Genomic DNA, 14,141 nt, shown 5'->3' with positions numbered 1-14,141 from the left:
AGGAATGTCGTCACATTACCTTGAACCCTAAGATTTGGGGCAGGGATGGGACATCAACCATTTCTATCGTGAAGTCAAACAGCCTGGTATGAATACAGGGGCTTTCTCAAAGTCCTTGCACTTGTTCTTTGTAATTTTAACATTCTGAGTAACATTCTGGTATTTGTGAAATCATTACCTTCATGTATATTCACAAGCTCTAAAAACTTGTAATTCTGTGAAATAAATACACAAACTGCTTCAAAGTTTTCTTTTACTATTTCCTACATATGAATCATCTTGCTAAAATCAACTACAGCTCACATATCATTTGCCTACAGGATTGTTTAACTGACTTTACATGAAAGGCTTCTCTTTATTTTTTTTTCAGACAAATAATTTGCTTCTGCTTGAGGAACCGTGTTTGGTTTTTTTGTAGGTAAGCGACATTTCTTTCTTTTCAGAGCTCTACTGCTAGGAGTTTCATAGCCAATACTACATATACTCAAATGATACCTAAGATCCAGCTATGTGGAAAACTCCTTGACAGCAACCAAACACACACCTACCTCAAATATGCACTTTCAATTTATACATCTTTTCTCAGAATACAATGCCAGAAAAATATTGTACACACTTAAGTTGCAAATCTTACAAAACAGCCAAAACGGCTATCCCCACGTTGTGCTGTGGACTGCTTTTTTTCATATGTGCATACTTCTGTGGTACATACAGCTGTACACAACATTTCCTAAGTTCACATACACAGCTATGGCTGTCAGATAGAAAAGTATGTTAGTAACATAAATTACCTGATTGTAGCCATATAAACATTGATGATCTGTTCCAATTTAAATGTCTCACATAAAATTCTTCTAGATGTGCCTTTCACGTTCATTTTTATCTATGCCTTAGACTGAGACTTCCAGGGCAGGACCTATCAGTACATATCTTGCATGCCAGTAACCACATTAACGTATGAATTAATGTCAAAGCTTTCTGGGTTATATCTCTTTCTTGCTAATAAGCTCCACCACTGAAAAGAAGGATGCAAGTGTTTGAAGAAATACTACAGAGAGGCCTTAAGAATGAATTAACTTACTACGTCAGACCAAGGTCAGACAGCTCCTACAGACATATTATCACCCAGTTACACAAACTCCTCAAAAATCCTATGTTAAAACTCACCCATTCTTGATGGGAGCTCTGCCTTGGTCAAGAAGCAATGGTGTAACTCCAAACAGTTTTAGGCTTGACAGGATGTCTAAGCAAGGCCAATCTGTACTGTGCCAAAGCACAGTAACAGATGTATCCTTAAACGATAGCTTTGCCTTCTCCATTACATGTTCCTTTCCATTTTTGTCCTTTAGAACAAGTATCCAACTCAAGCCAGAGGCTCTGTTATTTAGAAATTGAGAGGCGAGAGGAATGTTTAAAAAAAATGATTCTCAAAGTAACAAAACTTAAAACTATATATCCAACAGACGTTTCAAATTTCTATTAACCGCTACTTATGTTTCTCAGGCTAGGTCACTTATAGGCTATCACTGTATCTTCCAATTATGACACACATGCTATAGCTCTATTTCCATGCCCCTAGCATTCCCAAATCCATTAACATTCTGTATATTGTTCTCAAATAAACATCTTTTGTGACAAGACATTGCTTACTTCATAGCTTCTTTGTTTTTACATGGAAGGCCTGTATAAGGATTTATAGGTCTAAGAAGTCGTATTACTCTAGTTTTGACAGAAGCTATTTGTTTGAAGATGTATTCTTTCTTCCAGTACCCAGGCTTTGTATCATGTAGAGCAGCACAGCCCACAGAAACAGTTTCTGTTTGTTCAGACTTCAGTTTCCAAATTGTCCTTTTGGGTTGAAAACATCTGGAATAGATTTTCAGCCAGATTCCACTGAAAATAAAAATTAAAAGGAAAACCACACAAATATCAAGAACTGTTACTTACTTACTCTCATATGCATGTCTCAGCTACCACTGAGCAGTAATATTAGGAGAAAAATATACAAATCCTAGATTAACAGCAAACTGGGTTTGTTCTAAAACTAAGTTTAAGACCAAAAACTGTAGCCTCCTAGGTATTAGGTCAAGAAAATGCAAAGACATGGTTGTACACTTTCCCCATTTTGACCTTCCAACAGCTCATACAACGTCAGTTTCCCTGGTGCAGACATGGAAGACTCAGGAAGCAGAAGATGCTAGAGAATACCATTTCTCATGGCCTTACTAGGTTATCACAAAGAATATGGAATCTCCAAACACATTTCTTGTTCTGGATAAAACCTACCAACATCCACTTACAACTTTCTGCTCTACCATAGAAAAAAAAATTTAAAAAATTATTCAGTTAGCTCTTAGAATATGCCAGTAAGGTCAGTAAGCATCTCAACTACATATACAGAAAATGTTTGGCTGCTGCTCCAGAAAGTAGGATCATCAAATACTGGGAACTTCCCACTGTTGTATGCCTCTTGAGAACACGTTAGCATATGTGGTTTTTAAAAAGCCTTTCTTCCACTTATACTGCTCCCTCCTTTGCAGACACTCACTGAAGCAGATTTTCAAAAGAAACCCAACAAAACACCAAAACCAAACAGTATATATCTGAGAGAATACTATCATAAGGAAACAAGACAAAGTAAGTCTTGCCTTCCTCAAAATATAGGATCCAGGGTGAAGCTCAGAGACAGCACGGCCATACTCAGCAACTTAAGCTAAAACCGACTTAAAGTTACTTTTGAAAATGGCACCTCAAAACAACGTCTCGTTCTCATACATTGTCAGCTAGCAGAAAAAGTGGTTTAATACCTCTCACTCAGCAATGACAATCTGTATCTGGCAAGTTTCTCGCACAGATCCAGATGAAAGTGAGATGGACAAGAACATTTAGAATTATCTGTGTTTGGTGGTGCTACCACCGTCATTCCCTTCTACACTCTCTTTGGAAAAGCTCAGAGAACAGATATCTTTTTGAAGACATCAAAGAAACATGCAACAGCATGGGTTCATCTCCTTCCTGTTAGGAAAAATATGAGGTCATATTTTCGCTCTTCACCCCAGTATCTCTAGGACAGTTCAGGGAATATTCAGTACAAGAAGTTACAAGAATTCAAACAACAATCTGTGAAGAAAGGTTTCAAATAAGTTTTCTAATTGTAAAGTGCTAGCTACACATTCTACATAACTGCACTAAAGAAAATAAATAGCAACAAAACCAAATTCTCTACCAGTTATCAGCAAGATTACCTTTACCAGTCCTCACTTATCCTCAGGCAAACTTACCCTAATGTGCTTTGTAACACATTTTGCCCCTCCTTAAAGCATTCAAGGACTGAATCCATCCCACACTGCCTCGTACCCATAAAAAAAACCCACTCTGACTTCATGAGCTGCTGAGAATAACTCCTCACATGCTGAAAGCCAAGCTCTTTGTTACTGATGTGCCCAGGTGGCCAAGAAAGCCAATGGCATCCTGGTTTGAATTAGAAATAGTGTGACCAGCAGGAGTAGGGAGGTGATTTTCCCCCTGTACTCAGCACTGGAGAGGATGCACCTTGAGTATTGTGTTCAGGTTTGGGCACCTCAATACAAGAGAGATATTGAGCTGCTGGAGTGAGCGCAGGAAGGCAATGAAGAGCCTGGAGAATAAATCTTATGAAGAGCAACTGAAGGAGCCGGGCCTGTTCAGTTTGAAGAAGAGGAGACTGAGGGGAGACCTCATCACCCTCTACAACTACCTGAAAGGACACTGTAGAGAGGTTGGTGCTGGTCTCTTTTCACAGGTAATTAGTGATAGAACAAGAGGAAATGGCTTCAAACTGCAACAGGTTTAGACTGGGCAGTAGGAAAAAATTTTTCACAGAAAGAGTAGTGAGACATTGGAATAGGCTGCCCAGGGAGGCGGTTGAGTCACCATCCCTGAATGTGTTTAAAGGTTGTTTAGATGTGGTGTTGGGTGATATGGTTTAGGGGTGAGCTTTGTAGAGCAGCATTAGTGGCTGGACTTGATGATCTCAGAGGTCTTTTCCAACCTTAATGATTCTATGATTCTACGAAGAACAACCTCAGAAGTAACACAAATTCTGAGACCAGAAAAGACAACCCAGTTATCAGATACATTTCTGATGGAGGGGGGAAGTTCTTAGTAAACTCAAAGCAGCTAAGAAGCGCAGGATAATGAAAACAGAGGAGTATGTCCTTAACACACCATCATCAGGCAAAATTGAGCTGTGTATCACCCAACTGGTCTTATTCAGCCAAAAGAGTCCAGTAAGATGTCCTTCTATAACCGGCTCCTGTTAAGTAGAAAACCCTTCCCAGGACAGACCTCCTTTCTTTCATGGTGAGTGATATTCAGCATCTGGCTGCATGATGCTGAAAAGACGAGGGTTAGCAGTGGGCATCTCCTGCATTTTGATGGTACGGTCTTGGGAAACATGAACTGAATGAAGACAGACTTGCCACCAATACCTACCACCCTTCTCACTCTTGGTTACACGTTGCTTCTTCCCTTCCCCAAAAAACATTGTGCAAACAGATGAGAAATCAGTTCAAGAAACTCAAAAATCCAGTCAAAGCAGGGAAGCAGAGACAGAGGACAAAAAAGGGGACTTGGGATCACAGGTGTTTAGGGAGGTATCACTACCCCTTCATTCTTAACTTCTGAAGAATTCAGGGCAGACAATTCAAAAAGTTATCCAGCAGGGAAGCAAGAATGTGCCTCTTTCACAGCAGAATATGCATCACTTTTGCCTCTAGGTGTTAAGTGCAACACTTAGCTCAAAGCCTGTCCTTGGACATTGTTACAACAAGCCAACCCAACCTCTGACTGCTAATGCAGATGCCAGCATGAGGCACACACCACTGCCAATCATCCCTTGACCACAAAACAGATCTGGCAAAACAGATCCAGGCAAAAAGCTTCCCCTGTGCTCTGGCATCTCACTTCCTCTCACATGAGTACTTTATGCTGGTGATCAAAACCCTCTGACTTTCAGACAGACCATCCGTGTGAGCTCTCCACACTGCATTACAGGAAGGCTGGAATAATATACATGCTGGCACAAGGGGGCTGCAAAAAGGTGAGGGGGGGTCAGAAACGTTTCCTTGCATTGCAACAGTTACACTGAAAACATCAGAGACAAGGAACCATGTAAGCACAGCCATTATGTGAAGAGCGCAAAGACAAAGCACTGAATCAGGCAGCACAGATACAATAGGATGAAAAACTGCTGGTCCTGTTGCATTAAAGACAGTATCCTGTATATCCAGGACAGCAGAAATATCCTTGTGCTCTTACTAAAAACCAAGATCACATTTGTCACAGACACAGGCAGGGACGACTTCAATTAAAACCTTCTGTTGACTCAGAACAAGATTTAGAGACTCAAGAAGGTCCATAGAAATCCAGCAGAAAGTGACCTGATCCCACTAAACCAGTCAGTCTCCTAGATAAGGAAAAGTATCTCTTCCTTAAATCCCATCTGTGCACATACAGTAATTCTGTTTAGATTAGAAAATGGAACTGGACATTGTTGCATGGGAGACAGATGAATAGGCTTCCGTCGAACAGCCAGAACAGTTTGACCCTACCTTTCTATTCTGAAGTGAAAAACGCATATTAAACTATATAATTTGTGTCAACTAGGCAACTTTTATCTATGTGCACCTACCAATAGCCTCAAAAAATGAATCTGGCTTAAGCCCCCCACCACGTCCCAAACTTTCAGGGCAGTGACTCAAATCTGCAGATTCCCAGGTTGGGCTTAAAGTGAAAAGACACCAGGGATCTGACCACCACTTTATTTACTCACAAAAATGACCCATAACTGCTCACAACCACCAACTTTAAGTGCCCACTTAAGGACCACATCAATGAGCCTCAAAACAGATCACCATCTGTGTCAACAGGCCTTGCAACAGATAACCCTTTCATGTTATGAGAAGGAAGATAGAAACGGAAAAAGAAAGAACAAGGTACCACCACTCTATGATCCCGTGATGACCAACAGGCCCTGGAACTCTTTGAAGATGCCCGATCTCGCCCACCTTGTGGTGCACTCACCTTTTATACACTCAGGTACCCGTCCTGCCAGGGCTCTGTTTGCCCCCCTTGTGTAAAATCACCAAGCATGCTGCCTTCTCCTTTAGGAATTTTCCAGAAAAAGGTCTAGGGGATGGCAGAGGTCCCCCTGAGGGGGGTTACCCCTCCCTCTGCCTGTGTGACCGTTGCTTGAGCCTTTTGTTTTTGCAGCTGTAACTCCAAGCTCTGTTTGCCTCTGACGGGCACTGACCAGGCTCAGGAAACCTCTTGCTGCTCCCTCAGGTGCCCGAACGAGGCCCCACACCCTTGTCAGGCAACACTGGCCAAGCCAGCTCCACAAGCTTCCCCCAGCACAACACGGGCGAGTGCCAGGCTTTTCTGCTAGGAAGGCCCAGACTACTTGAGACATGGCTTTATCGGTCTCTCACACTTTTCCTTTAAATTCATCAGTTCTAAAGGCACAAACAGCGATGTTAAATGATTCACTGTACGAGTTTTGGCAAATCAGTGAGAAATTGGATGAATACCAGATGCAGCTGCTTCCTGTATAGGAAGACATTTTCTCATTTAAACAACACTAATGCAGCAGAATCCTAGTAAAAAAGAATACTCAGACATCCTAGTTATTGTGTTGTCACAGAATTATCACGACACCGGTAGGAGCAATTTGTGAACTCTGCATGAGCAGTTGCTTAAAAAAAAAAAAAAAAAAAAAATGTATCTTCGCCCCTTCTGTTTTCATTTAGAAGTCACCAAGATTTGAGAGAAAAAGCAACAGATAAAATCTACTAGGGAATCACTTGACAAAATCAAATCCTTTGCAAAAACCTGATGAAAGAGCTAAATAAGTAGAACTTCAAAATTATGAAAGTTATAACAATGCAATAAAGCTACTGGCTACAACCACTAAGGATTGCCTGAGCCAAAAAGCCTGTGCAGGTGCATATGAATAAAAACAAATATATGCAAATTTTACAACAAAATAAATGCTAATAGCAAAACTGGAAAATGCTGTATTCAGCTTTCGCCTCCTAACTCACAGTAAACTTAACAGGGCTTGTACAGCTGTAATTCCATACAACACGTACTGTGTGAGCTGTGCGGTACATTTTCAGCAGAGTAATTGCCAGTAGGTACACGCATTAGTACTTTGGTGTCAATGAAAGTAAATTAGAAAGACTCATAACTCAGGTAAACTCAACTGCTGCACGATTAAGATGAGCATTTACGCTTCCCTCTTCCTTACTTGTCACTGGCCAGCTGATAGAAGTGCTTATTCACACAACCAACAGATAACAGGGACGCAGCATCCAAATAGGAAAATATCTTCATCAGCGTTTCTGGTGGCATGCTGGGACACAAGAGAAAGAGAAATACTGTTAGACTTGCCTGCAAACTCCAGAAATGACAATGGCAGAAAAATTTATTTCCAAACCAGAGCAGAACGAGAGATACGGAAACTGCCAGCTTGCAAATACACAAATCAAAAGTCAGCTGAAGCGCTAATTTCCAGAGTTTGGACTCTGATTTCTCTCTTTGATGCCAGACATTTGCTTAAAACAAGTCACCACAACAATTTGAAGTGGCACAGCTCAATTACATGAAAAGTTACTGGTTTGTATTTTCCGTACGCTTTGTTAACTTCAACTCCATTTGACATGAAACTACCTCATTCAACTTCAGTTTCTCACCACTTGCACCACGATTTTAACATTTAGTGCACAACCACCAGCATCTGCCAGCACAGCACATACTCACTCTCCTGACTGTGCTGTCAGGTCTCAAGAAGCACCAGGACAGAAATGCCCCAGTCAAACAGCAGGATCATGCTCTACCTCAACAAAATCTTCAAACCATGTGTGCTCAGGGGTCTCACACACTTCTCATTTATGTCAAGAGAAAGATTTGAACTTCAAAATAAGACCTGAGTGGCATCTTGAGATCAGTAATGTTTCTGTACAACAGTAAGGCTTCCTGAAATGCAGATGCCAGCCTAAATACAAGCACAACATAATCCAGAGAGGAGCTACCGTGATTTTTGTATTAACAGGCAGAAACCTCATAATCTTCAAGGAGCATGTGGTAACTGCTTCCTGAAATGCAGATGCCAGCCTAAATACAAGCACAACATAATCCAGAGAGGAGCTACCGTGATTTTTTTGTATTAACAGGCAGAAACCTCATAACCTTCAAGGAGCATCTGGTAACTGCACAGAGTTTAAAAGAGATGTATTTTATTCTCTTTTTGGAGCAATATGTTGACATCAAAACCATCACTGAAAATATAAGCTGCTGTTAAAGTCAACACCTCAGCTGTGTCTCTTGTCCCTTTACTACTGTCATTTACAACACTTTCTGATTTATAGTATTTTATTTAAGAAGTATATAGCTTTCAAGCAGAGGATTATAATAATGCTAATTCTCCCAAGTCTGGAATTAGAATTCAAAATCTTAGTTGCACTAGTAGAGGCAACTGTGCCAAAACTTGCAGTTATGTGAAATAACAATCTAAGCTCAAAGCAGCTACTTCATTTATTCCAGAGAGAATTAAGAAGTGATCCTTTAAAAAGCTGCAAATTAGCTACAACAATATGCTTGATCTAGAATTCTCAACAGCAGTTTTTACAACTATTATTAGTAGTATTTACAACTATATTATTTTTCTTTAAAGGAAGCTGATAGAATGGATTTTTTTCTTGTATTCCACACCAAGCTAACAGCATAAGGGATTGAACTGGCCATCCAATGGAAAACAAAAAAATGACTACATAAGATGCTACAAAATGTATAAACCCAAGAAAATTAATTAATCTTTCATGTAGCATATTTTTAGATGGTTTTTGTAGAAACATAGCAGATTTTAAAAAAGAAAACAACTCACGATTATACTGAAAGTGCCCTTTCACTGCCAAACAGGGAGGGAAACATTTACCTTGCAGCAAATATGCAGCAGTTGCTTTATTCCTCCCCTCTCATCACACCATCATCCTAAGCCTCTCTATACAAAGCAACAGGAGAAACATCAGAAGTTTCATCCCAAAACGGCCTTTATTTAAGTAATACAGTAGCAATCTTATTCTCAGGGAACATCACAGCCCATGATTAGCAAAGGAGTTGCTGAAGGCTTTGAGACTTGGAAAACCTACATATTTTGTATGAACTTAAGAGAGGTGAAGGAAAACCAGGACTGACAATATCAGGTCAACACAGGATCACAAAGTAGTCCCGAAAAGCCAGTCTTTCATTTTCAACTCAGAAAATCTGACATGTAAATCTCAAAGGTATGAGCATCATAACTGAAGCAGTCAACAGATGGCTTATGGTTGTGAGAGACTGTAAAGAAAGATGTCTCAAGCAGCCATGGTCCTTATCTTGCCACTTGGGTCTGATTCCTGGAGGTCACGGGAATAGGCCCCTGCAGGGATGGTCTGTCTCCGTCCTATGTTCACTGACTTCACTGAACCATATCAATGGAACAACATGATGGTTGAACCACACCTACAGTCAGGCAAGTTACAGGGCAGCTCAAACCCCAGAGGACCACCAGCGACTCCCAAAGCAGCCTCCCAACCCATTTAAGGAATTCTCTGGAAGATGCCACAGCACCTGTGTGGAAATTAATGCAGACTCCACCTGTAGAAGGGGGTTAGATGTGCTGAACACTATAAAAACGCAACCTGTCAAGCTACAGGTGGCACCCCATCATCTTGGATCTGAAAACAATGCTGGACAACACTGGAATCCAGGGTGATGATCATTCTATCTCCTCTCTTCTTTCCTCTTTTCTCTCCCCTTTCTCTTAACTATTCTGCTTCTCTCTAATACACAATCTTTTCATTAGCTATTGCTTATTACACATTGCCCAATAAATCATTTACATTTTCTCATTGTTGGTGTAGTTGCACCTCTTAAGTTGTCTGCAGTAATCCAGAATCTAAGCTACAATCCGAAGCAAACCCAGGGGTCGCATTCTGGGCTCCACAGCACAGGAAGGACATTGAGGTGCTGGAGAAGGTACAGAGAAGGGCAACCAGAATGATTAGGGCACTAGAGGGTAAGACTTATGGAGAGAGGCTTAGGGAGCTGGGGCTGTTCAGCCTGGAGAAGAGGAGGCTGAGGGGAGACCTTATTGCTCTCTGCAACTACCTGAAAGGCAGCTGTAGTGAGATGGGTGCTGGCCTCTTCTCCCCAGTGAATAGCGACAGGACAAGACGGAAGGGGTTCAAGTTGCACCAGGGAAAGTTTAGATTGGATATTAGGAAAAAATTCTTCACCAAAAGGATGGTGAAGTATTGGAACGGCTTGCCAAAGGAGATGGTGGAGTCACCATCCCTGGACGTGTTTAAAAAGTGGCTGGATGTGGCACTTCAGGAGACGGTTTAGTGTTAGGGTGGTGTAGGGCTGTAGGTTGGATTTGATGATCTTAAAGGTCCTTTGCAGCCTTTATGATTCTACGATTCTATTTGTCTGGATGTGACAACAGCGTGCACTCTTTACTCCTAAACTGAAGACATACTCACCTCTCAATGCACAAACTAAGTTTTGGGTTCATGGAAGGCATCAAATACGGACTTTTAACTTCAGCATTTGCTGTTTCAGAACGTTCTCCAGGCCTGGCAGCAAAGCTCTTTGACCTATTACTAAAAAGGAAAAGCTGTTAGGAGTCACATGAGCACAAAATTAAGAAATAGGCATATTGTGCACACCTAGACACGACCTCTCAACTGGAACAGGATTCAGGGAATATATCACATGATAAATCATTATTATCAGCTGACAAATTCAAACAATTATCAACAAGTTAAAATACCTGACATCAGGAAGATGCCAGATTTAAACTCGGAGGTGTCTGTCTCTCCTATGATAAATCTCTCACAGTAGTCAGAAGGGAATACTGCCACACCACCAAATCAGTTTGAATCCGGTAAAGATCTATTAACATCAGACAGCCCTTGCAGTAAGTCAAACTCACTGATTAATCTTGTGGTTTGCAATATTACTCCAGAGAGCCATCCAACTTTGCTAAGCTATCAAAAAATATCAAATTAAACAGTACCTCGAAACTTCCTCAGTAACAGAAAAGGCTTAGAAAGAATTCCCTAGACTACACAACAAAATCACATCTGAAACAAACTTCCCATTTGATTTCAGATTTTCCCCTGCTAAAATACTAGTAACTCTGCGTCTAAGTGTTATTTCAACAGGCAAGATGAGAATTGCTCATTAACACGTAACAATTTGTACATGAGTTATTTTATTAAAGAAAGCAACTTTGCATTTTTCTAACATCAAAAAATTCCTACAGTCCGATGGGCAACACATTTTTTTCCAAGTTTTCTGATGGTAAGAACTTTGTAAGCTGTAATTCCAAATGCAATCATTAACCACACAGAAGTATTCACATGGAGTTTCAGTCTTAATCAAATCCTCACACTTCATACCCACCGATATCACCAAAGAGGCAGAGTTCCCCATACCTTCTCTTAGTGGTTTGTATTCCCAGCTGACTTTCCAACACCTAGTCAATCCAACTCTGGGGTTCTAAGCAACCAATCTATGCTGGGAAAAATAAAAACCTAATTTTGAAGCATCACGTACATTTAATGCACACTGTTCTTGATTTAAGATTGATGTAAGATTGGTTTATGTTCAAAGAGAAAGAAAATCAGAAGAAATAACTCTGACCTACATTCTTAACTGTGCTATGTAAAAACAACCTCTGAAGTTTTACTTGGAATTTTTATATGCATAATACAAACAGACATGCACATTTCAGCTGGGGTGCCAACCACCAATAGACTAACAAAACTAACAACTACAAGACTAACTGTATATCAAATACACCCTGAAAGTCAACTAGGTGTTTTACTCATATATTACTCTCAAGAAGTACACTGAGATGATGAGATGAGGTTGTTAGCAAACTGGATTTTTCAAAAGCCATTGAGGGGACTTAGAGACAAAAACCGTGCTCAACAGCAGCAGAACTACCACTTCCGGATCTTTCTGGGCAGCACGTCCCAAGATATTCTGCCTATGACTATGCTGAAAGCACAAAGTTACCAAGTTTGGGCATACCCTATAGCGACACACTTACACTGATCCCAGGTACAAGAGCAATTCAGGAGCTAGAACCTGAATTTTGCAACACACTTTGCCTGGTGAAGTACAACCTGCATTGCCACTATTCAATCCTTCTTGCTCTCATTTAACCCCTCCTTGCATCCCCCTCTTCTTAACCCCAGAACGGAATTTCTGAAGCAAAAGAAATGTGGCCTACACACGCCTTGAAAAATTTGATGTAGTATCTACCACTTTTGTAAGCTTTGTTTCAAAAAAAGTACTGAATTTCTGCATTTTCCAAACCAAAAAAAAAACCTCACGGTATAAAGAAACAACAGCAAGCCCATTGCATGAACTATTTTTTCAAGTATTATGTGTGTTAAAATTTGAAATTATGATTAAAAAAATGCTTTTACAGCACACTGACAAAGCTTGCCTGCCCAAGCTAAAAATCGAGTTGTTACTCCCCCTCTTCAGAGTCTTCTAGTAACAAGTAACTGCTTAGAGACGCAACCAACTCAATTGCTGTTTCACAAACTTTCAACTTAAGGCAGCCAATTTTGTACCAGTATGTTCACTTTCATACCCTGTAGTACTTGCAACATGACCTTTGGGTTTTCGCTAGTCAGGAAGCAAATCTATTTCAAATAATGTATAGAAAGTACAAAACCTGTCTCCTCCTCCAAATGTTAAAGAATACCTGGGGATTAAGTGATATTTTGACATCCGGGTTTTGGTTTGTTTTGGGTTTTTTTATTTCCCCCAGCTAACAATGCCAAGGTCTTTTAAAACAGTGTGTATTATCCATTCCATTTACAGGTTAAAAAGTGGGAGGAATGAACAGCTATAAAACCCAAGGTTGTACAAGTGGCTTAGTTGAAAAACCTGCTTTCTCAACTTTTCTTCTGGATTAATGCTTAGGTTGTAGTGAGACTGCTTAAATATCCTAAAATTAATATCCTTAAATATCCTACCCTGGTCTTCTAAGGAGGAACATTGATCAAAAATTACATTGTGAAAGCATGTTAATTCAATGCCTTTACTGATTAAGCTAGTTACTTGTATAAATGCACGCCTTCCTAACTATCTTTCTTGAAGAAAAACTAAATAGAACTGATAAAAAGCAAACATCCGGCCCCAGCAAACTGTGAACGATTGCCAAAGAACATAGTCAGCCGAAGTTAAAGGCTGCAGAGGGGGAGATTGTGACCACTGACTCAATCCAACCAAGAAAGAAAAATGCAGACAGAGTGCCTGCACCCACCTGTAAGGAGCATGCAAGACAGGCTTGCAAAAGGGCTAGGTAATTATTGACCACTACAGTAAATTTAGGTGGATTTTTACTAATCATGTAACAAATGTGTTGTAATTGCTCTCTGTGGCATGCTAGCTTTGTGGAATTAGCACCTAGCACTCATCTTTGTGTAAACACTACATAAATATCTCTGTGTGTAAATCCGGCTTATTGCACCCAGCCGCCGCTTGTGGGACAACGCTAAAAAAAAGATGAACTCGTATTTAAGGTAATCACATCTTCTGTAGTGAAATCCTCCCATTTATTACAAAGGCCTAACCACCCTGAACACACGCCCATTACCCACCAAGCCAGCTAGGGCACTGCAGGCAGGCAACTGCTAACTTAATAAAAACTCCTTGCAGCTCAAGCACACACCCAAGTTTAAGCCCCACTACCCAGGCAGAAACGGTGTAGCACACCCTAGCCTTCTGCACAACCGGCAATGCCGGTGTTCCCCATCACGAGCCGCGTAACCTCCATGAAGACATTTCGCCTCCACGGGGCCGGGGGGATGGAGAGGCGAGCCCCGGGGCCGTAGGCGAGCAGGTCCCACCTGCGGCAAGTTTAGAGCTGGAAACCAGAGCCCTGAGGTGGGTGGAAGGGGTTTCCCAGAGATGAGACAGAAGCTAAGGGTGAAGAACAAACCGTGGCCCCGGTGCAAAAGGCCGAGCGAGCAGCTCTGTGGAGGCAGAGCCCTACTCTCCGCTCAACTCTGCCCGAGGGCCTCTCCTTAGGCCGG

General features: G+C 41.0%; 1 protein-coding gene across 1 annotated transcript in view; it reads right to left on the bottom strand.

The window, feature by feature from the left end:
* The window catches only part of FBXO15 (F-box protein 15), a 22,710-nt gene extending 12,107 nt beyond the window's left edge, over window positions 1-10,603 (bottom strand). The window contains exons 1-4 of the mRNA XM_009876603.1: window positions 10,563-10,603; window positions 7,289-7,393; window positions 1,651-1,893; window positions 1,168-1,377 (exon numbers count right to left, since the gene is read on the bottom strand). Of these exons, the coding sequence (XP_009874905.1) occupies window positions 1,168-1,377; window positions 1,651-1,893; window positions 7,289-7,393; window positions 10,563-10,603 (599 nt within the window). The remainder of the gene's footprint in view (window positions 1-1,167; window positions 1,378-1,650; window positions 1,894-7,288; window positions 7,394-10,562) is intronic.
* Window positions 10,604-14,141: the final 3,538 nt, after the last annotated feature.

The sequence above is a fragment of the Apaloderma vittatum genome, unplaced genomic scaffold (genome assembly GCF_000703405.1).
Source record: "Apaloderma vittatum isolate BGI_N311 unplaced genomic scaffold, ASM70340v1 scaffold209, whole genome shotgun sequence".
NCBI classification, from domain to species: Eukaryota; Metazoa; Chordata; class Aves; order Trogoniformes; family Trogonidae; genus Apaloderma; species Apaloderma vittatum.
This window is presented reverse-complemented; position numbering and strand designations above follow the sequence as displayed.